Below are 24,486 nucleotides of genomic sequence, written 5' to 3'. Positions count from 1 at the left end.
ACAGACTTTTTTCATGGATCACATCTTTGCTTCAGCAAATATTTTTTTAAGTCATTGTGAAATAAAGTGCAAGCAATTTTTTGTTCCCCTAAAAATGAAGAGTCTTTGAGAAAATTGAATGCTTATGCTTGGCAGTTATTTACTGTGTCACTTCAGGAAGCTGCTTGATGAAGTTCTAACCCCTTTGACCTCACCACCCAGCATTTTTTTTTTAATTTTTTATTTAAGAAAGGATTAATGAACAAAGCCATAAGGTAGGAGGGGTACAACTCCACACAATTCCCACCACCCAATCTCCATAACCCACCCCCTCCCATGATAGCTTTCCCATTCTCTAGCCCTCTGGGAACATGGACCCAGGGTCATTGTGGGTTGCGGAAGGTAGAAGGTCTGGCTTCTGTAATTGCTTCCCTGCTGAACATGGGCGTTGACTGGTCGGTCCATACTCCCAGTCTGCCTCTATCTTTCCCTAGTAAGGTGTGTCTCTGGGGAAGCTGAGCTCCAGGACACATTGGTGGGGTCTTCAATCCAGGGAAGCCTGGCCAGCATCCTGGTGGCATCTGGAACCTGGTGATTGAAAAGAGAGTTAACATACGAAGCCAAACAAATTGTTGAGCAATCATGGATCCCAAGCTTGGAATAGTGGAGAGGAAGTGTTAGAGAGGTACTCACTGCAAACTCTAGTGTACTTCTGCTTTCAGGTATATATTTTGCAGTAGTTTATGGATACATGTTTATGGATAAGCTCTCTCTCACAGAAACTGGTGTATATCTAGGTTATGGGACTTTGTTAGAAAGTGAACCACCTGAGATGAAATTTGAGTGTACTATAAAAGGAAAGGTCTCACCCGAGTAATGAAGCTGAAGGGTTGTCATTCCACACGTGAAGTCTCTGGACACAGTCTGAGCTGAAGCATGTTGAGGTGGCAATTGTTGCTTTGGTTAGGTTGTGATCAGTGGATGCAATATTATTTGGTATGGATTGGGAGAGGCATACGGGAAAGTGGGCCCTATCCAAGGGTTCCAGGACTGGGGGAAGTAGGGGCTCTATAGTGGAGATGTGAGGTTCCTGCTGTCTTAGGGTTCAAAAAGACAATCGATAGTTAATGTTATCATCACATTATTTGGTGATTGGGTTAACTTTGAAAAGTCCTTTTGTTATGGTTTGCTGTACAGTATCCAGTATCTTGTATATAGCTGTGCTTCTTCTAATCCACTTGGTCTAGGCTTTTGAGAGAATCCGCATGTCAAATACACAGCCTATATATTAAAAAGATTCAGTTTGTGTAAGGAAAGTAATTCTCATAGTTCATAGGATCTATCATGGACCCAGAACATTGTAGAAGATGTTTTAATTGTGACTAATTCTTCCAAAGTGAGTCACCTACTTCTTGTACCACACGTTTAAAGATATTATGGAAGTAGTGGTGTCAGGAGAACACACACACAAAAGGATATCAAAGTCCTAGGTCGTTTACATTTGGCTAAATAATAGCTGTCTATCAGTATCCACTTCCATAACTAATGAATTGGAGTGTGCTTTTTAAAAGATCCAGGAATCTGTGTACCATGCCATTAGTTAGTTATCCTAGAGAACCATGTAATTAAAATAACATTTCATTTTCTTTAGTTTTATAGTCTACACTTAGTAATTACTGTTATTTAAATATATAGCTGTGATGAATTATTGAACCAATACAAGAATTTTTTTATGGTTCCCACTTAACACTTATTAGTTTTGTCTAATTTTTAATATATCTATTGAAAAAATCTAAAGTAACTTAAATAGAACATACAGGTTATATCAAGATGCTTCTTTTAGAAGAATGTAACTTTACTACTTTAAAGGAGTTAATTGCAATCCTGTATTTTCATAATTTTACCATATTGAACTTCTGGTGTTTTTATCCTTATCTTGAGAAATGTACTTAAGTATCATACCTCAGATACCTCAGAAATGAAAATTGCTGATGATTTATCATTGACTTTTTTTTTTTTTTAGCCTCCAGGGTTATGGATAGGGCTTGGTGCCTGCACTACAAATCCACTGCTCCTGTGTTCATTTTCTGGATAAGACAGAAAGGGAGAGAGAAGGACAGACACCTGCAGACCTGCTTCTCCACTTGTGAAGCATCCCCACAGCAGGTGGGGAGCCAGGGGATTGAGCTGGGATCCTTGTGATTCCTTGTGCTTTGTACTATGTGTGCTTAACCCAGTGAGCCACCACCCAGCCCCACAATTCCACATCCTTCCCACCACCAAAGTATTTTGTCCCCACCCACTCCACTGGATACTGCAGTAGTTGTCCCAAGGTCACATAGGTTGACTATGATCTCTATAACTATCTATCATATATATATATACATATTCATTCCCGTTTTCTCCTATGGCCCTGCCCTCTCTTCCCCTCACACATACTACTACCAAGTGTTCTTCCATTTTTTTGTTTTTATTTCCCTCCAAAATTTTTTGGGGGTGCAAAAGGTGGAAGGTCTGGCTTCTGTAATTGCGTCTTCACTGGACTTGGTAGGTGGATCCATACCCGCAGCCTGTTTCTATCTTTCCCTAGTGGGGCAGGGCTCTGGGGAGGTGGGGATCCAGGACACATCTGTGAGGTCATATGCCCAGGGAGATTTGGATGGAATCATAGTAGTGTCTGCAACTTGGTGGCTTTGATTTAGTTAGTTTCTGGAGAAATACTATTTACATTTTGTTGACCTTTTAAGTATGTTTTCCTTTTTCTTGTTGATCAAGAACTCGATGTGAAACAGCCATGCCTCCATAAGTCCCCAGAATGTCTTTTGAAAGTAAAAAAAAAATTGAGATAAAATTTAAGACTTATTTTCCCAATTCTTTCTTCCCAATAAATTAGTATTCATGTATATTTGTATATATGTTTTCCCCAGCTAGCTCCAGGGAGTTGCCCTATGGTCGTGTATTATTACCACAGCAGCTTTCCAGGGAAACTTTTTCATTATTTTATTTGATATAGAAGAGAGGGAACAGGGACCAAGAGAAGCAGCATGGTGCTGTGGCCCCAGCCCAGGGCTATTCAGTGTATGGAGTGGTACAGTGCTGTGGGAGAGCTATTAAAAAAAAAATTATTGAGGGGGATAGTCCATCACAGTACAGTCATTGTCACGTGCACATAATCTTGGCATGTACCTGGCGCCACTATTCTCACCCCACTCTCTTCCCCCAGAGTTCCTTGCTCTGATTCAATACCCATGCCCAGTTCATGTTTCACTTTGTTTTCTCCCTCCCTGTCCCCAATTATTAGGTCCCACTTAACATGATGTCTTCTAGTTTCATACATGATGACAGAGAGGAGATAGCTTCATCATTTTTAACTGAATAGTATTCCATCATATATATATACACACACTACAGTGTTTTTTTTTTATTTATAAAAAGGAAACATTGACTAAACCATAGGATAAGAGGGGTACAGCTTCACAGTTCCCACTACCTTCTGGTATCTCATCCCCTCCCCTGATAGCTTTCCTGTTCTTTAACCCTCTGGGAGGATGGACCCAAGGTCATTGTGGGATGCAGAAGGTTGAAGGTCTGGCTTCTATAATGCTTCCCTGCTGAACATAGGCGTTGACAGGTTGATCCATACTCCTAGTCTGTCTCTCTCTCTTTCCCTAGTGGGGAAGAGCTCTGGGGAAGCCGAGCTCCAGGACACGTTGGTAGAGTTGTCTGTACAGGGAAATCTGGTCTGCATCCTGCTAGTAGTATTTGGAACCTGGTGGCTGAAAAGAGAGTTAACATACAAAGCCAAACAAATTGTTGACCAATCATGGACCTAAAGGCTGGAATAGTGCAGATGAAGAGTTGGGGGAGCCTCCATTTTGTAAATAGCAAGTAAGCATATTTTAGTTAAATTCCAAAGGGACTGTGGCTATACTAGTCTTATACTACAGGGTTTTGGTGGGTTTTTTTTAAATTTTTTATTTATAAAAAGGAAACATTGACAAAACCATAGGATAAGAGGGGTACAACTTCGTTCAGTTCCCACCAACAGAACTCTATCTCATTCCCTCCCCTGATAGCTTTCCTATTCTTTAACCCTCTGGGAGTATGGACCCAAGGTCATTGTGGGATGCAGAAGGTGGAAGGTCCGGCTTCTGTAATTGTTTCCCCACTGAACATAGGCATTGACCGGTCAGTCCATACTCCCAGCCTGTCTCTCTCTTTCCCTATTGGGGAAGGGCTCTGGGGAAGCAGAGCTCCAGGACACATTGGTGGGGTTGGTTGTCTGTCCAGGGAAATCTGGTTGGCATCATGCTAGCATCTGGAACCTGGAGGTTGAAAAGAGAGTGTGTCTATACTAGTTTCTTTCTTTCTTTCTTTCTTCCTTTTTCTTTTTGCCCCTGAGCCTGAAATTTGATATGTAGGTGGATCTAAGTTATTACCTGGGGAGATGTTATCATGGCTTCCAGAAGGACCAGAAAGATGGATCAGGGAAGAGAGTAGCTCCCAAATATGGGAAAGGTTTATAAATATTGTTGACTGTAAACCCCATCGATTTGATCTGTCCTGGGGCCCATCCATATTCAGCTTAGGAGCCTATGTGAACTCTGTATCCCTCTAGATCTGAGCTCACATTCTATGGTCATGAGTAGTACCAACAACTCATCGGACTTGTAGGTTGCTCCCAAATTTTGGTGATTATAAATCATGGTGCTATGAACATGGTATACAGAGATCTCTTCTGATGGTGAAATATTTTGTTAAATCCCCAGGAGAGAAATTGCTGAGTCACAGGGCAGGTCTACTTCCAGTGTTCTGAGAAATCTCCAGTGTGTCTCCCACATGGGATGGAGCATTCTGCACTCCCACCAGCAGTGTAGGAGTGTCCCTTTTCTCCACATCCTCTCCAATATGTGTTGTTACTGTTTTTCTTATATGTGATATTCTCACAGGTATGAAGTGGCATCACATTGTTTTCTTTACTTACATTTCTCTATCATGTATATATACACCATACTTTTGTTGTTGTTTTGGTGTTTTTTATTTGTTTGTTTTTGTGAAGCCACTCATTATTTGGAGAGCTGTCTTTTCTGACCCCTGACAAATATTTTTATTTATTTATTTTTGCCACTAACAATTCACAGCACCGGGCAGCCATTTTTTCTTTTCTTTTCTTTTTTTTTTTTTTTTCTTTTCTATTTTATTTGATAGGACAGAGAGAAAATTAGAGGGGAGGGGTTGATAGAGAGATACCTGCAGGCCTGTTTCACTGCTTATAAAGCTTCCTCCCTGTAGGCAGGGAAGAGGAGCGGAGTCCAGGCCCTTGGACAGTTGCGGGCATTATTATGACACCATCCTGACTTCCCTGGGCAGATGATCTCTTTAGTTTGTCTGTTACCCCACCTCTCCAGATCTTTGCTTCACTAGGGAAAGAGAGAAACAGGCTGGAGTATAGATCCACCTGCCAATGCCCATGTCCAGTGGAGAAGCAATTACAGAAGCCAGACTTTCCACCTTCTGCTTCCCATAATGATCCTGGGTCCATGCTCCCAGAGGCTTAAAGAATAGGGAACCTTCCAATTGAGGAGATGGGATACAGAACTCGGGTGGTGGTAACTTTGTGGAATAGTGTCCCTCTTATCTTATAATCTTGTTAATCATTATTAAATCACTAATAAAAAATTTAAAAGTAAAAGAAATATGGTCGAATGTGTCATTCTGACATGACTCAGCCTCCTCCTTGTAAAACTTTAGACTTAAATATTAGATTTTTTTCCTCCCTTGAAATGACACTCTGGTTTAGTCTTTCAATGTGTGTGTTTATTTCTTCTAGTCTTTCAAAAAGGGGAGTTCTAACTACAGGACTCTTTGAACCAGAGAAATACTCAATTAAACTTACCTGCCAACATAGAAGAACTGGTGTATAGCAAGTATAGACTGAAGCCCCATATCTATTTCTCAGGAGCACTAAAACTACTTTTCAGCAGATACTTATTTGTAAATAATAAGTGAACCAGTTGTTCTTATCAACATTGTTCAAAAGTAGAAATCATAGTATTAAATACTAATTAAGTCTAGAAGCTAAAATGTTGAGTGAATTTTGCAACTATTAATGAAATAATGTATCAAGATCTGTGATCATCAATGACTGATTACATCATTTCTGGAAAGATGGTTTTTTTATATAGATGAATAACATTTCCTATTTCACAGGGTTCTCGTAAATATTTAGGGTTGTTGTGAATGCAACACAGAAGCTCAATAAAAGTTAGCTGCTACTATTATCACATGATTTAAAACATTTTCACAGTGGGGCTGGTAAGAAAGCATAATGGATATCAGACTGTCATGCCCGAGGTACCAGAGATCTCAGGTTTAGTCCCTAGCACCATCAGCCAGTGCTGAGTAGTAGTGCTCTAGTTAAGAAAAAGAAAATCACTCTGAGTGGATTATGGTTGAGAGCACCTGAATCCACTGTGAGATATTTCTTATGATGATAGCAACAAAAGGGTGACAGTAAAAAGTTGTGACGTCATTGGAAAGTAGCTAAGTTCACCAGTGATGTATTCTTCTCAAAAGGTGACAGTAAAAAGTAGTGACATCATTGGAAAGTAGCTAACTTCACCAGTGATGTATTCTTCTCTAAAAATTGCTCAATCATCTGGATATAAATTCTAGGTCTTTGATAAATTTTTTGATAATGCCAAGAAAATAATAGAGGTATTCATTAATCAGTATTCACTTTGTTGCTGTTGAGGTGGTGATGAGAGCAGATGAGGGGTTGGCTCTTTAACCCATTTCCTTGCTGTGAGGAGCTTATTTCAGTATTGGATAAGGAATAAGGTTTGTTTCAGATGGTTTTTTAACTGGTTTTCCCAAATAGTTTTTAACTGATTAATCTCTTTTAATTAAATTGTAATTAGAATTGGTTTTATATTTATAAACTTGTTTGATTTTATTTCTTATTTATTTTCCCTTTTGTTGCCCTTTTTTTTTTCTTTATTGGGGGACTAATGCTTTGCATTCCACAGTAAATACAATAGTTTTTACATACATAACATTTCTCAGTTTTCCATATAACAATACAATCCCCACTAGGTCCTCTGTCATCCTCTCCACCCCCTACTTTGGTGCAATACGCCAACTCCAGTTCAGGTTCTACTTGTGTTTTCTCCTTTGATCTTGTTTTTCAACTTATGCCTGAGAGTGAGGTCATCCCATATTCATCCTTCTGTTTCTGACTTGTTTCACTTAACATGAATTTTTTTTAAACTCTGTACAAGATCGACTGCAAACGATGAAGTCACTGTTTTTAATAGCTGAGTAGAATTCCATTGTATATATATACCACAACTTGCTCAGCTACTCATCTGTTGTTGGACACCTGGCTTGCTTCCAGGTTTTGGCTATTACAAATTGTGCTGCTAAGAACATAGGTAGACACAAATCTTTTTGGATGTTGGGTCTCTTGGTTTGGGTATTGGTTTCTTTTGCTGTGCAGAAGCTTTTTAATTTGATGTAGTCCCATAGGTTTATGCTTGCCTTAGTCTTCTTTGTAATTGGATTTGTTTCATTGAAGATGTCTTTAAAATTTATGTGGAAAAGAGTTCTGCCAATATTTTCCTCTAAGTATCTGATAGTTTCTGGTCTAACATCCATTTTGTGTTTGGTGAAATATAGTGGTTCAGTTTCATTCTCCTACATGTTTCATCCCGTTTTTCCCAACACCATTTCTTCAAGACACACATCTTTCTCCATTTAATAGTCAGGACACCTTTGTCAAAGATTAGATGTCTGCAGGTGTGGGGGATTACTCTCAGCTCTCAATTCTATTCCACAGGTCATTGTGTCTATTCATTGTGTTCCAGTACCAAGCAGTTTTGTTGACAATAGCCCTATAGTACAATTTGAGATCTGGGAGTATGATACCTCCAGTTCTGTTTTTTCTTCTCAAGTGATGTTGACTTCATTGAAGCTGGAAGGGAGTATTCCAGTGTCTTCAGTCTTCTGGAAGACTTTTAAAAGTAGAGGTAGTAGTTCTTCTTTGAAGGTTTTGTAGAATTCATTTGTAAAACCATCTGGTTTAGGACTTTTATTCTTGGGGCAGTTTTTGATAACTGTTTTAATTTCTTTTTTTTAATTTATTTTTTATTTAAGAAAGGATAAATTAACAAAACCATAGGGTAGGAGGGGTACAACTCCACACAATTCCCACCACCCAATCTCCATATTCCATCCCCTCCCCTGATAGCTTTCCCATTCTCTATCCCTCTGGGAGCATGGACCCAGGGTCGTTGTTGGTTGCAGAAGGTGGAAGGTCTGGCTTCTGTAATTGCTTCCCCCTGTTTTAATTTCATTAGCTGTGATGGGCCTGTTCATGTTATCAAGTTTCTCTTTACTTAATTTTGGAAGTTCGTAGCTATCTAGGAAATCGTCCATTTCTTCCAGGATCTCTAGTTTGGTGGCATATAGTTGTTCATAGAAGTCTCGCATGATATGTTGAATTTCTGTGGTGTCTGCTGTGATATCTCCATTTCATTTACTGTTGTTAAAATTTTCGGCGGCTCTAGCTGGGCGGGCTAGCTTCACGGGCGGGTAACAGAGACGCGGAGACAACGGCTGGGCAGGGAAGCTGTATTTCTTTATTCAGGAACAACGATTCATAAACTAAACCAAACTAATCACCAAACAGAACTCCGCTGTCTCTTTGCGGCGGCGCAAGCACTCTCTCTAACTCTGGAACTCAGGAACCCCTCTCGCAAGCACTCTCTCTAACTCTGGAACTCAGGAACCCTCCAACTCTGCAACTCTTCAACTCTGGAACTCAGAAACCCTCTCTCAGGGTTCCTTGGGGCGGGGCCAAGCGGGCCCGCGAAATTAGCAGGACTGATCCAATTCTCTTGGCGGGGGAGAACTAGAACCCAATGTAAAGCATACAACAATTTACGATTGGATTTATTTTGTATTTCTCCCATTTTTTGTTGAGTCTGGTTAAAGGCTGTTTATTTGTGCTTTTTCTTGTTTCTAGTATATGCTGTGCTTAGTATTAACTGTCTCTTCCTTTTCCAGACAGGTATTGGGTGTTCTGGACTTATACCATGTACCACATGTTAATTGCTTCTTCAATAACACTGAAACATTTACTTAATGTTGCTTATTCATGAATCAAAAGCTGGAAATGCTGTTAGAATAGGAAACACTTTTTAAAAAGCAAAGCAGAAATCTAAGAAATATATCCTGCTTTCTTTTTCTTTTTTTTTTTCCTGCTTTCTTTTTCTTTGTACACTCTTAATGAGATTAAGGGTTTCAAAATACAGCTATAGGATAAATACTTGAGAAAGTGCATGTTTGTTTTAAAATGTAGGCTTGTCTATTAAAGTCCTTTATAGTACATTTTGCACAGACTTGTTGAACATTTTGGTACTATGGTCAGTGAAGCTGTAGCCATCAACAAAGCTATCTGCAGTGATGAATGTCATTGGTTTTGTTTGCTAACCATTGAGTCTTGCTGTCTATCTCTGCGGCATTACCTGTGTCAGCTCTGTGTTCACTGTGGTGCAGAGCAAGGAGAAACCTTTGGCCTTGCTCCTACCAGCTCCAGCTTCTACAACTACCAAATCTGAACTCTTTAGTTGTTGCCCAAGGAAATGCATATGCTTGTGTATGCTATTTCTTGTCTGTTTAATTAAAAGGGAAAAAAGCCTTTCTAGTTGCTAAAGCAACGAAAATGAGATAAACAGTAGCTTTTTATTTTTAGACGACGAACAAGCATAATTCATACAACTCAGATACTTGTAGACTGACCCTGTGCCTACACTACACCTGCGATTATGGCAGAATATTTAGAAAAGATAGTCACTATGTTGAGTCGTTTTTCATCTCACTGTACAGACATACACAGAGACAGGGCGGGAAAGATAGCACAATACTCAGGGCTTCCCCCAGTGCTTAGAGTTTCTTGTGGTCTCAAACCTGGGTCGTGCACAAAGCAAAGCAGGTGCCCTCCAGGATGAGCTGTACTGTCAGCCCCTTGCTGGTTGAACTACCAACTCATGTTAGAAAACCTTTCTAGTTTGATTTCTGCTTTTTCTTTTGAAACACCTGTTGTGGGATGGGTTTAACCAGCAGTCATGCTTCCTGTCTAATTTATGGGGCAGCCAGAGGGAACTGTTTGTCTCATTTTTGTGTAGTGCTACATCCTTTTTGATCTTCCCCTTCCCATATGGTCTTCTTTTATTCATAAATTCAAAGCACTAACACAAAATGCTTTTGTCACAGAGCATTTAACATCTTCTAAAATATGTTCACCTATAGTCCCAATGAAAGTACTTGAATTGTTAAAAGGGCCCTTCTAGTATTTCCTCTTCCATTACTGTTTTGCTGTGTGTCGAATAAGTAGTCTAATAATAGCATTTATTTGTATCTCACCTTTAATTTATTATAGACTGCTGCTAGAAAGCTATAAAAACGGGGAGGGGTGGCATAAGGGCAAAGTGGAGGGTGAGCTAGAGCTGGTAGTGAAGCCCACCCGTTTTAGCACAGTAGCTGCTGAGCACTTTTCTCCCAACTTGTCGACAGCCAATGTAAACTGACACTGTTAGCTGTCTTTGTCACTTGTGATTTTTGTAAAGTTATTTGAACTGTCTTATTTGTTATTCCTTGCAAAACCATAGGCATATCCTATTTCTGGGAACACTTTTTTAAAAAAAATATTCCTTTTTGTTGCCCTTGTTTTATTGTTGTTGTTATTGATGTCATCGTTGTTGGATAGGACAGAAAGAAATGGAGAGGAGGGGAAGACAGAGAACAGGAGAGAAAGATAGACATCTGCAGACCTGCTTCACCACCTGCAGGTGGGGAAGCCAGGGGCTCAAACCGGGATCCTTATGTCAGTCCTTGTGCTTTGCGCCACGTGCATTTAACCTGCTGTGCTACTGCCCAACTCCCTCTGGGAACACTTTGAAGGCATAACACACAAAAATAATAAATTTCAGTTGTGGATATATTTTTATGGTTGCACTTTTCCTGGCTGCAATGTTTTCGGAAGTAAGATTTTGAAAAAGTAAACTATTGACTATCTGACATAAAACCAGGGAAAATTAATTAATAATGGGCCCTTTTTCAGGAAAATGAACATTCAATAGAGATTTCTTCAGAGTCAGATACCATCGTAAAAAGAAGAGAGAAAAGGTGCTTTAGTATTTGAAAAGTCATAGGGTGGGGAAAATAAGATTATGTAATGGAACACAAAGGATAATTAATACAATCCAAGGGGACCTGCCGAAAGTTATCACAGTGCCTGCAGAATTCAGAAATACTGTGTCTTTACTGATGGAATAACATCATTAGTGGAGTGTTTCTTTACTGGAAAAAGTGAAGCTCCCCAATAAAAAAAAAAGTCTACAGATAGTTTTTAAAGTGGGCCAACCAAAATGAAAGTAGAACAGTGATTAATTAGTGGAGAAAAAGAAAATACAGGTTGGAATTTACTCAAACTGTGGAATTTTATTTGTAAATGTGGTCATTCCTGAATTCAAAAGTTAACGTGCTTAATAAATGTAGAACTTTTGCATGGAACTTAGAACTTTAGTGAGAGCTCAAACATTAAAGCTAGTTGGAAGCTCACGAGGAAAACATTGGGCCAGGAGTGTACGAATACATGATGTTTGGTGGCAGCTGAACTGTGCTGGCGTGACATAGGGGAAATGAGCCCCCTGACAACACATCCTATCAGATAACCTTTCCTCAATGAAGTGAGACTGACATTGGGAAAAAAAAAAAAAATACAAGCTCAGTGGCCAAATGGAGACAGTTGTTTACATCCTCAGGACAAACAGCAAAATTCAGCTACTGTGGGAATGATTTACATAAAAATCACTCAGAAAAGGTTGTGAACAGTCTCCACCACCAGGGACAAAACGGAATACAGAATGGTGTGGGGAAAACTTTACTGGAGTGTTCAATTTAATGGGGTCATAGCAAATATCTGTATTTACGTGATACTTGCATGTACCATTTGAAGTTTGGAAATAATGAAAGAATTTTCAGGCCGTTCCTACAAGTTCTGCATTTCAAGTGTGAAGCACTGGGTTCTATGCAGGAGCTACAATGAATTAGAAGCTTCTAGAATGTGGGTTTGTGTGGGAAAGGGGAAGCTAAAAGGCAACCGGTGGTGGAAAGCCTTCCTGCCACATATTAAGATGTTTGAATTTATGCCATAGTAACATTTTTTAATTCCGTCTTTATGGATCTGTTGTGCATTAGCATCAGGAAAATGATACTAGAGTGTCTGAAAAGTCAATGTGACAGCAGTGTGGAAGCCTGGATGGGTGAGAAATCAAAGCCAACCAGACTGGAGCTAAGATCCAACCAGAAGGATTATGCCTTAACTGTCTCTATTATAGTAGGGGGTGCATATTTTAAATATATGGTTTACATTACTGCCATGCGACGGAAATTGTCTTCAATTCCAGGGGCTCACCAGGCAGGCTTTGCTGCTGTACTGTAGCTTAAAGACTAGGAGAAGGGAAAAATGGCTCTTTTCTTTTTCTTTAATTTCTTTATTGGGGAATTAATGTTTTACATTCGACAGTAAATACAATGGTTTGTACATGCATTACATTTCCCAGTTTTCCAAATAACAATACAACCCCCGCCACTAGGTCCTCTGTCATCCTTTTTAGACCTTTCCCCCTACCCACAACCCACAACCCCAGAGTCTTTTACTTTGTTGCAATACACCAACTTCAGTTCAGGTTCTATTGTGTTTTCTTTTCTGATCTTGTTTTTCAACTTCTGCCTGAGAGTGAGATCATCCCATATTTATCTTCTGTTTCTGACTTATTTCACTGAACATGATTTCTTCAAGCCCCATCCAAGATGGGCTGAAAACAGTAAAATCACTGTGTCTAATAGCTGAGTAGAATTCCATTGTGTATAATTCCACAACTTGCTCAGCCACTCATCTGTTATTGGACACCTGGGTTGCTTCCAGATTTTGGCTATTACAAATTGTGCTGCTAAGAACATATGTGTACACAGATCTTTTTTGGATGGGTGTGTTGGGTTCCTTAAGATATATCCCCAGGAGAGAAATTGCAGGAACATAGGGTAGGTCCATTTCTAGCTTTCTGAGAGTTCTCCAGACTGTTCTCCACAGATGTTGGACCAATTTACATTCCCACCAGCAGTGCAGGTCTTTGACCCCACAACCTCTCCAGCATTTGTTGCTGCTACATTTTCTGTTGTATGACATTCTCACAGGAGTGAAGTAGTATCTCATTGTTGTCTTTATTTGCATTTCTCTGACAATAAAAGTTTTACTTGGAGCATTTTCATGAGTTTTTTGGCCTATTGGATCTCTTCTGTGGTGAATATTCTGTCCGTGTCCTTTCCCTATTTTTTGATGGGTTTATTTATTTTCTTGTTGTTGAGCTCGGCAAGCTCTTTATATATTTTGGTTATTAGCCTCTTGTCTGATATATGGCATGTAAAGAGCTCCCATTCTGTGTGAGGTCTCTTGGTTTGGGTATTGGTTTCTTTTGCTGTGCAGAAGCTTTTTAATTTGATGTAGTCCCATAGATTTATGCTTGCCTTAGTCTTCTTTGTAATGGGATTTATTTCATTGAAGGTCTTTAAAATTTATGCAGAAAAGAGTTCTGCCCATATTTTCCTTCTCCCCACCCCCTATCCTACGTACATCCTCTTCAGACCTGACTCTTCCGCCTCAGGATATATAAGGACAAGATTGTGATTAGAGATAGCTTAGATTGCACTGCGTTCCACATGAATAAAGACTGAACTGCGTACCACTCAGCCATGAGTCCCTGGTTGTCTCTCTCTCCCGCAGGCCAAGTTAGCCCGACATAATGGCGCCTGAACAGGGAGCGCCTGAACAGGGACCGGCACCGACAAGGGACCTAACATGTCCATCCCCCAGATAAGTAAACTTGGCTACCTATCCACCATGGGCTGCCTTTCTACTTATGAAGAGGTTTCCCAAAGCCTCTACTCCTTCTTCATGAGACAGTTTCTCTGTCTCTGGAACATTTTGCTAATTTGGTTCCTTATGACCATGATCGTGGAGCTTGGGAGATGCGTGGAGATTTCTCCTGGGACTTTCTGGACTTCCTCTCCCATGTTTCCCGCGGAGAAGGACTACTCTTAACTTGAAGAGCATTCTCCAGTACCCTGGCAGTCCCCCAAAATGGAGACACATGTTTTTTTCCTGATTCGATTCTTTCTTCGATGGGAAGACGTTTTTAAAAATGGGTGCCTGCAGCAATCCAGCAGGAACCGTCAAAAGCACCCTACATGGAATTTCAAAGAGCTTTTTGGACTAGCATGCCCTCCGGGGACTCATGATGCCACCCCCGCCCTCTCCTTTTCTCTATCTCCCCTTTCCTATCAATTTCTTTCTATCTAATGAATACATAAGTTAAAAAAAATTAAAGCAACATTTTAGAACTGAATTGATTATTCATTCAAGAGTTGAGTAGTGTACAATTTGAGAATTGTTTGGAAGAAAGCAGTTCAAAGCAAATGTTCTGAATATCATTACATTCACATAGAAGACATGATAATGACAATCAGTCACTACACAAAATTGTGAATGTTGAGTGTTGGGGGTAGGGTCAGGAGACAGTTAACTGGTAGAACATGTGCCCTGAATCCAGGCCCAGGCACTGCCCAGGAGATGCAGGAATGGTGGAGTGATGCTGTGGTGGCACTGCCCCTTTCTCAGAAGAAATCAGGAATGAGGAACCTGGGCCTGGATGGTACCTCAGTGGTGGTGTACTAAAGATGGAAGCCCAGGAGATCCACGTTACTATGGGACTTATTACATTGATTGTGAATGTCTTCAAAATTCATCATGAAATTTTTTAATTATGTTCAATCCCCAACTTTAGCATGCTTTTCCAATTACTTCTACTTTTTCCTCCCTAAAGTTGATTAGGAAACATAACTTTAAGACATTTTACTAACTTCACCTAGAAATGCCTTATAGCTGGAAATATTATTTATCCAATTATTAAAATGAGGTTACTGAAAAGTCTTACACGGAGGAGGAAGAATAGGTCAACCTGCTTGAACAGCTTCCTTTATACAGGGCAAAAAAAAAAAAGTAAACAGAATCTTTTTAAGAATCATCATGTGTTGCAGCAAGATAATCAGTCATTTGTTCATGCCAAGCAATATAATGTGTTAGGCTCTCAATATAGGAGATGAACAAAAAAAAAACCCAAAGGGTGCGGGTAAGTGTGAAGCATCTGCTTTTTTGTTCCACCCTAAGTGCCAGCAAGCCCTCCTGCCTCAAAGAATAAGATGACAAGGAACAAAATAGCCACTGTCCTTGTCCAGCTTGAGCAATCAGCATGATTTATATCTTAAGGATTATGATTTTGAGAATATCTTGTAGAAGTGTTTCATTAGCAGTTATGTCAAGCATTAAACTCAGGATATAATATCCACCAGAAACTTCAGGCATTTTAAACATTCCTGGGCAAGTGCCAACTGATTGCACACAGAGCAGAGCTTACCTATCATCACGCATTAGGATCGAGGTTCAAGCTCTCTGTACTCACCTGCAGTGAAAAAGCTTCCTAGCAGTGGAATAGTGCTGCGTGTGTCTCTTTCTCGCCAACTCTTTTCCCATTTATTTCTGTCTTTATTAGAGTGATAGAACACAGAAATGACTGCCAAGAGCAGTGAGACAAAAAATAATAATAATTCAAATTCTGAGTAGTTGTTTGATCTACATATCTTAATATTCATACTAAGTCTCATGATTTTGATAAGAATGTAAATAATCTTAACCTTACTGCTTAGAAAGCCATTTTAGATCATGGTTGATTAAAAAACAAAAATATAGGAGAAACTGAAATTCAGTGTAGGGAACCACTTTGAATTCCCAAATGTGTAATAATCTGCCCTTGGGAGCAGGATAAATGTGTCTTTACTGATATTTGTGCAGTTTTTAAAATGACTTTTCACCCCATCTGTCCCTTTTGAAGTCAGCTGAGAGTGTGTCATGTAAAGGAACATGTTTATCACAGTGCTGGAGATTAGCACTGATTGTGTCCATTCACCAGAAGTGAGTCCCCTGCCTGCATGGAGCTCAAGTCCCAGGGCTGACCTTCTGAGGAGTGAAAGGGAATAACATGGCACAGAAGTCCAGGTCAATCTTGCCATCTGTAGTGGAGCTTCCAAAGACAGGAGCCTCTGAGTCTAAAAACTGCCCAAGGCAGGAGACAAGTGAGAACTAAACAATGGTCCCTTCTACAGTCCTTTATTTTGTAGTGTTCACTTAAGCCAAGATTTATATGTATTTTCCTGTTAATGTAGTAAATTCTACAGGAATACATCATGGAGGTTTTTTGTTTTTTCAGATTTTAAAAGAAGAAAACCTTTTGGCTATCTCATGCTAGCCCACTAGGTTATGGTTTTCTAGACTTCATTCTGAAGTTGTAGGAGAGCACATGTGACTGACTGTTTCACAAACTCGTGTGCTACCCTAGTTATTAGCCCTCTCTTTGGAGTCAGACTCTCCTGGAATTGGAACCTAACTTGTATGGTTATTAGCATGACACTCAGGCTTGTTCCTTTATCTATAAAAATAATATGATGCTTCTTCACACGGTTTCTGTGAAAATCAAGGAGTTAATAGATTTGAGGCATTTAAACTAACGTTTGATGGTTGCTTGGCAATGACTTCTTGTTTTGAGGTTACATCACACTGTCTCCTAACTCCATGCTGCCAACAAGAGCAGTGAGGCCTGGGGGCAGGGAGTGGCCAGGAGGCACAGGTGTATTTTTATGCACAAATCTCTAAAATTGATACTCTTTAGCTAAATCTTTTCCTGATTTGTGAAACTATATATTTCTGCTAATTTACGATGTGATCTGAAGTGTTGTGGTAACATTTAGTTCAAACTGACTTCACCAAGTTGTCTACTATTGTAGGACTTCTTTTGAAAATAAGTAAAAGGAATCAAAAGCAGCCATTTTAGCTTGCTCTCATGTCTATATTATATATGTACTTTTCATGTTGATTAGCCCAGAAAGCAGTATGCTAATCATATAAGTATCATGAGCATCATGATTAATTACCATTTGTCTTAACTAATATAAATTTATATCACTGTCTAGTTTCTTTTTTATCTTTATTTTTATTGGATAGAGACGGCCAGAAATCGAGAGGAATGGGGAGATAGGGAGAGCGACAAAGAGACACCTGCAGCCCTGCTTCACCACTCATGAAGCTTTCCCTCTGCAGGTGGGGACTGGGGGCTCGAACCTGGATCCTTGCACACTATAACGTGCATTCAACCAGGTGCACCACCACCCAGCCCCCCCTCCCTTTTTTTTTTTTACACTTCACAAATTACTGTCTAGTTCTAAGGTGAGAAACTATCCCAAATTCATACAGAAAGTTAAATATTATCAAAAATTAGCTGAACTATAAGAGTCATTCCTGATTATATTTGAAGGTTTTATACTTCTGTATAATTCAGTGTAAGAATTAAATGTTTATATGCAAAGCAGTTCCATAATTAAATTTTATGACACAGAAAGTAAATGTTCCATTTTTTTCCCCCTTTTCTCTAGCTCAACTGAGAAGTCATTTCCTTGGAGATCAACAGGTATGAGTTTCAGTTATATCAAAAAGTCTTCTATACACAAGTGTCACTGCTTTTCTTAATTTACAACCTCTTGTTAAATACACCAAGTAAAACCTTTCTTGGTGACAATTTTGAACTACCCACTTTGAAGTAGTACTACTTAATGTGCTTGGTTTATTAACTTAATTTAGTAAATGTGTATTTTCCCCCAGTAGTCCCTCTAGTCTTTCTTTATGCCATTTAGTTCAGTGCCCTTAGCTCCCATGCATATTGTCCTAACTTACAAGATGTCATTCTCTTTTTCTTACCTGAGAGACCAGAACACCACTCTGAGGACAGAACCCAGGGCCTTATCATGCAAGTCATACTCTCTACCATTGAGCCACATTCCCAGCCCCATATTTCAGACTTTTTTGTGGCTGAATAATATTCCATTGGAAAAAAAAAAACACTTTATCAGTGGGAACTTAGACTGTTCCCTTGTCTTGGCTATTATAAAACAATACTGCACTGAGTGTGGAGATCTTTGCAAATTTAGTGTTTTCATTGTCTTTGGATAAATAGTCACAAATGAAAGTGCTGAGTTTTACGGTAGTGCTGTTTTCTGCTTCTTAAATAACCTCTTGCTTGCTTTTAATAGGGGTTACACTCTCAGACAGGTTTCATAGTTCTGGCTACTGCGTGTTCTTAGAGATGTGATGTCTCATTGTGGCTTCCTGTGTGCTTTTTAGATGATTAGTGGTACTGAGAATTTTGTTTGTCCCTCTTGGCCATCTACATATCTTGTTTGAAAAAATGTTTACTCAGAATTCTACCCACTTCTTAAACAGATTGTTTCTTTGCTGTTGATTTGTTTGAATTCTGATATTGTTCTAATTATGTTGGGTATTAATCCCATTTCAGACATACGATTTGCAAAATGTCTTTCTATTTCAGTAGGTGGCGATTTCATTTTCTTGATTTCTGATGCTTCTGTATAGAAATTCATTCCACTTGTTTGTGTGGTAGGTTGGTGGGTTGGTGGGTTTTGGTGTTTGCTTCAGACAAGACCAATGTCAGCATGGTCAGTTGCGAAGAGCCTGTGCGTTATTTTAGTATTATTATGATTTCAGGTCTTTAAATAGAGTCATTAATCCATTTCAATTTAATTTTTGTCCTTTTCCCTATAGAATATTCTTAGCAGTGTTGCCAAAAATTTGACTGGCCATAAATTTGTGGATTTATTTTTGGGATTTCTAGTCTATTTTACTGATTTATTTGCTTGTTTAATGCTGATACCATACTGTTGTGGCTACTATAGCTTTATAATATAGTTTTAAATCAGAAAGCATGATACATCCAGCTTCTCACATAATCATTAACATAATCATTGCACTATCTGCCCCACCCATAACTCATACCGTTTCAGGATTAAACGTTTCAGATTTATGCCAATACGTAAAAAAGAAATCAAAGGAGGAAAAAAACTATTTTTGGATTGTTTCTGGATGTCTCTAGAAATCATGGCTGTGTCCAGCATTTTTTTTTAAGTCAATGTCAAACAAAAATTCAGTCATTCAAATCGCTCTCTTACGAAACAGATCTCACCATGTAGTATCATAAGTCCCCGGAGGGCGTCCTAGACCAAAAAGCTCCTCGAAATTCCATTTAGGGTGCTTCTGACTGTTCCTGCTATATTGCTTCAGGCACCCATTTTTAAAAGTGTCTTCCTATCGAAGAAAGAATCTAATCAGGAGAGTAGAACTAACCACGTGTCTCCATTCTTGGGGACTGCCAGGTTACTGGAGAACGTTCCTCAAATTAGAGTAGTCCTTCTCCATGGGAAACATGTGAGAAGAAGTCCAGAAAGTCCCAGTGGAAATCCCCATGCATATCCCAAGGTCTATGATCATGGTCATAAAGAACCAAATTGTGGCCTGGAGCAAAATGTAGTCCTTTTCCTCAGGAAACATGGGAGAGGGAATCCAGAAAGTCCAAGGAGAAATCTCAGTGCATCTCCCAAGCTCTATGATTAGGGTCACAAGAAACCAAAGTTCCCGGTCAGGGAAACAAAGTGTGGCCCAGAGCAAAATGTTCCAGAGACAGAGTAACTGTCTCATGATGAAACAGTAGAGGCTTTGGCAAACCTCTTCCTAAGTAGAAGAGAAGACCATAGTGCATAGGTAGGCAAAGTCTTCACTTATCTGGGAGTTGCACAGGTCCGGTCCCACGTTGTAGGCGCCATATGTTGTTTTCGGCGGGCTGGCTTCACGGGCGGGTAACAGACGACCCGGGACTCATGGCTGGGTTGTACGCAGTATCTCTTTATTCATGCAGGACGCAACGCAATCTATACCAAGCTAAGCTAAAACTAAAAAACTACAATCTTGTCCTTATAAATATATTAGCCCAGTAGGGTGAGAACAGGATGTGACGCAGAGAGGGTGGAGAGAAAAGTGACTGGTGAAAATCAGGGTATGACAAGGAGAGGGGGTGGAGCAGGCAAGAATTCTACCACTGAACCACCAATGCCCTGGAGGGAGGGTGGTGCTTGTTAACAGCGGTTATGTAAATAGAATGAAGTGGTTATATAAATAGAATAGTGTGAACAGTCTCACCACAATTATTTGTCTTTGAGTCAATCAGCGAGAACCATAGAGTCATTCTACCATGCCATGCTGAGCTTTGGATTTCGGGCCTCATACTTGAATGTCCATTGGTTTCCACTACAGAGCTTCCCTGATCATCCTGGGGAAATCTTGATATGCGTAACCAGACTGTTCACCTAGTTCTTCCTCAGGTGTTTATCTACAAAGCAGTAAAACTTCTGATTATGTTTCCTCTTTCTATTGAAGGATTAATGCCTAAATCAGAGTCCTTTTTAACCCAAGTATAACTGTTATGTCAGTCAAGGTCCTGCTGGGAGATCTGAGCCCAGGCTAGGTTAGTCACTATGAATTTACAGTTAGATATTGGTGAGTTGAAAATTTTGGAAGAATTGAACAGTATGATAAAGTACTTTGAGCATTTTGAAACAAGGAAGCTGCTACCCTTTCTAGGATCAGGTCAAATGACTAGGTGTTTTTACCAGCAAAAGTAGAACACTGGTGCAGCTCAGGGCTGGGGTTTTTCTAGCACTGATCAGAACCATGAAGAAGAGTGAGTCTCCTGAGCAATGCTGTATAAAGTAGAGCTCGGAGTGCTTCTGGGCCTCTTGACATGTCTTCTCCTCCTCTCACCAGCCTGCCCCAGTGAAACTGAGTTGAGTTGAATTGAATTGAGCTGAGCTGGAGAGAGCAATTGGAGATTTTTTTCAGAGATTTGAAGGTTATGCAGTCAGCTCATTTTTGTCTTACTTATCTCATTAAAATATGAAATTGGAGATATGAAGGTTATGCAGTCAGCTCATTTTTGTCTTACTTATCTCATTAAAATATGAACTACATTAAAATATTGAATGTAAATGTCACATATGTTTTAATCTAATGCATCATAATTAAATTTTATCCACATAGTTCCTTAATTACTTTAGTGTTGAAGAAATACACATCCAGTAATGATTCTATCCTCACTACAGCTACATGATTTTGTGATTCACACCTAATGACTGTTTGGTGAGATCACAGCCTTGCCCAAACTCATATAAACTTGGGCAGTACACATTTATCTTTTAGATTATTGGAGGCAGTAAAAAAGCATTAACCAAGTGACTTTCACACAGTCATTGGAAGTGGTATTTACTCCACTTTACATAACTTAAACTTATCTGTGTTCTTAAATTTCTCTGCTTTTTAGCCATACTTAGGATGTTTAAGTTGTAGCCATGGCAATTAGCTACAATGATAAGAGTAGAAAATTGAAATTTGATTATATGAATGAGAGTGAGATCTGAAAAGCTTAATGGCTTTTTCACTATGTCATATGTGGACATTGAGTACAATATGAGAACAGTATCATTTTAAAAATTGGGCTGTGTCTCAGCAAAGGGAACAAATCTGCTCAATTTTCCTGGTCTCCTAAATAGAGAAGACAGAATAATTTATGATTGAGGGCCACTGACCGTTTCTCAGATTTTCCTTAGCACTTGGAATGTTTACTTGCAGACAGTTTCCCTTGCTTACAGACATGACCTGAAAAGTTGGACACTCTGAGAGTCCTTCAGCACAAGGCCAGTTGTTGGCAGGTCCTGGCTTCACTGCCCCCCAGGAATTCTCAGGATGTTGCATTCTGCTGGAAAGACTGAGACTAGGAACAGCCGCTGAGATTTGTGTTAAATGGCTTATTGCAGTGTGCTTCTCCAAGGTGAAGCTCTGGGTGCTTCTGTTTCTCTGATTCAGGTCAGGGGTTTAGTTTGCTTGTTTATGGTAGGCAGGTGGTAGGCTTGTTTATGGTAGGCAGGTGGTTTTTCACTGCACCGGATGGACACTTTCAGAGTAAAAGGTACAAAGCTTTTTAAGTTTGAAGGCTCAAAAGAGATAACTCAAAACAGCATAGGAGAAAGATGATCTCTTCTACAAAAGATCTCTATTTCCCCGCCTGATTTGGAGGGTGCCTTAAAGAGTAGCTTCCCTGGGAATAATAAAGCTGTTCTGAGTCCCCTGCCTGCCTGTGGACCCCTCTCTCCATTACTCTGCATTTTGTAGCTCACAGGAGCTGCACGTTTGGTCTGTAAGAGTATAAATGCACATCAAGAGTTTTCTGTTTCCATTTTCTTTCCCTTAGCCTTGAGACTTATATAAACTTGCATTTTTATATATATATATATATACATATGTACATATATATGTATAATATATATATTATATAATATATATAATATATATTCTGATATATATTATATATATATATTCTGATAAGGAGTTAAGGGAATGTTGTCTTAGTCTCCTTTCTGTTTCCTTTTACACTAGTGTACCATTTTTTTAAAATGTTTTATTTATTCAGTTACTGTATAGTGACAGACAAATTGAGTTGAGGAAGACAGCTACAGCCCTACTTCACCTTCTGTGAAGCTTTCCTCCTGTAGGTGGGGACCAGAGGCTTGAATCTGGGTCCTTGCATGTGGCAGTGTGTGCTATCAATCAAGTGTGTATCACCATCCAACCCATAGTGCACCAATTTTTTTTTATTGTTCATGTCTTTTGATAATTTGTATTTGTACATTCTTTTACATTCCAGCAAAATTTGAGCTTAAGGACTCACGTGAAAATAGTAAACACCAGCATCACAGAAAATGTGTATGAGGATAACAGGCAAGATTTTTCAAAAGGTGAGAGTACACATAGACACATACATCACTTCATGATAGAAAACACAAAATGATCTTATAGAAAAGAGCCTTAAGGGGGCTGGGCGGTTCAAACCCCAGCTCCCCACCTGCAGGGGGATCGCTTCACAAATGGTGAAGCAGGTCTGCAGGTATCTTTCTCTCCTCTCTGTCTTCCCATCCTCTCACTCAATATCTTTGTCCTGTCCAACAACAACAATAACAACCACAACAAGGGCAATAAAGGGAGGGGAATAGCCTCCAGGAGCAGTGGATTTGTAGTGCAGGCACTGAGCCCCAGCAGTAACCCTGGAGGCGCCAAAAAAAAAAAAAAAGAAAGAAAGAAAGAAGAAAGTAAAGAGCCTTAATTTATCCAATTTTTTTTATGTAAAAGCACACCAATTCAGTGTTTTTTGTTTTGTTTTTAAATTTTTTTCTTTTTAATTATCTTTGTTTATTAGATAGAGACAGCCAGAAATCGAGAGGGGAGGGGGAGATAGAGGAGAGAGACAGAGAAACACCTGCAGCCATGCTTCACCGCTTGTGAAGCTTTCCCCCTGCAGGTGGGGCCTGGAGGCTCGAACCCATGTACTTGCACATTGTAACATGTGCACTCAACCAGGTGTGCCACCGCCCAGCCCTTGTTTTGTTTTTAATGTAGGTTAGTTATGAAAAAGATGGAGGCTCTGAGGTCCCTGGTTCAATCTTTAAGCAGGGTTCTCCCCAAACCCCCCACCCACAAAATAAGATATTTTTTTAATGCACAGTATATACTGCCAGCAGATGTGATTTAGTCCGCAATTCCACACAGTTGGGGTTTCTTTGAATTTAGTGGTGATAAGGGAGGAGACAGAAGCACTTCAACACTCCCTTACATGTAGTGCCTAGGGTCAAACTTGGGACATCTCACCTGTAAACATGGTGCATCCTCTATCTGGCTACCAGCTGTGATTTTTGTCAAAGAAAACTGTACTAAACAGAATTATCTATAAAATGTCTTTCTGCTAGTTTTAACCCTCATATCTGTCATTCTGTTTGTGCATGTATGGCACTCAACAAGTAAGAATGTAAGCATTTTATTCAAGTATGCATATGCATATCTGCACATCTAATTACACACAGGATATATGAACACACTCTCATCTGAAGTGTTAGTGCTCTCAAAATCACATATCCAGCTGTAATCTTTAATGTTTATGTTTAATAGAAGCATGCCAGATATTTAAATTTCTTTATGCTTTTAACACCATGTGACAAAACAATCTTTTAAATATCTAAATAAAGTAGATTTGTCACGTCTGAAAGCTCCTTCTTTCCATCATGGCTTCCCTTAGAGCCACACTTCCTTAGCTCTTGGCCCTTGCTTTGAGAAACATCAGAGAGCCCCCTCTAGAACTCCAGAGTCTATCCTTAAGGCATAGTTGGTCTGTGTTTACTTGTATCTGATAATTTTTATCAAAAAGGACAGTCTCATTCGATATGTAAAACTTGTACCTTGTGTTTCCCTTTTATGCTCTTATCTCTCTACTTCTGTCCATGAGTGAGATCATCCCATATTCCTTCTCTTTCTGGCTGATCTCACTTCACATGATTCCTTCAAGCTCCAGCCATTATCAATACCCCCAATTAAAAAAAAAAAAAAAAGTA

The 24,486-nt window shown here is 39.5% G+C and overlaps 1 protein-coding gene across 19 annotated transcripts in view; it reads left to right on the top strand.

Annotated features, from left to right (window-relative positions):
* Nucleotides 1-24,486, top strand: part of PKP4 (plakophilin 4) — a 198,687-nt gene that overhangs the window by 109,167 nt on the left and 65,034 nt on the right. For 16 of the 19 annotated variants that reach the window (XR_009545963.1, XR_009545965.1, XR_009545964.1 and 13 more), the window contains one exon: nucleotides 17,584-17,618. The exons of 1 other annotated variant lie outside the window; for it this stretch is intronic. Coding sequence is in view for 13 of the 18 variants with exons in the window: in XM_060177885.1 (XP_060033868.1) it covers nucleotides 17,584-17,618 (35 nt within the window). In the remaining 5 variants the exon portion in view is untranslated. Of the gene's footprint in view, nucleotides 1-2,002; nucleotides 2,146-17,583; nucleotides 17,619-24,486 lie in introns of all 19 variants that reach the window. 2 more of the 19 variants (XM_060177890.1, XM_060177889.1) reach the window with 1 other exon arrangement.

The sequence above is a fragment of the Erinaceus europaeus genome, chromosome 18 (assembly GCF_950295315.1).
Source record: "Erinaceus europaeus chromosome 18, mEriEur2.1, whole genome shotgun sequence".
Classification (NCBI taxonomy): Eukaryota; Metazoa; Chordata; class Mammalia; order Eulipotyphla; family Erinaceidae; genus Erinaceus; species Erinaceus europaeus.
The sequence above is the reverse complement of the archived record's forward strand: the minus strand, read 5'-3'. Positions and strand labels throughout refer to the sequence as shown.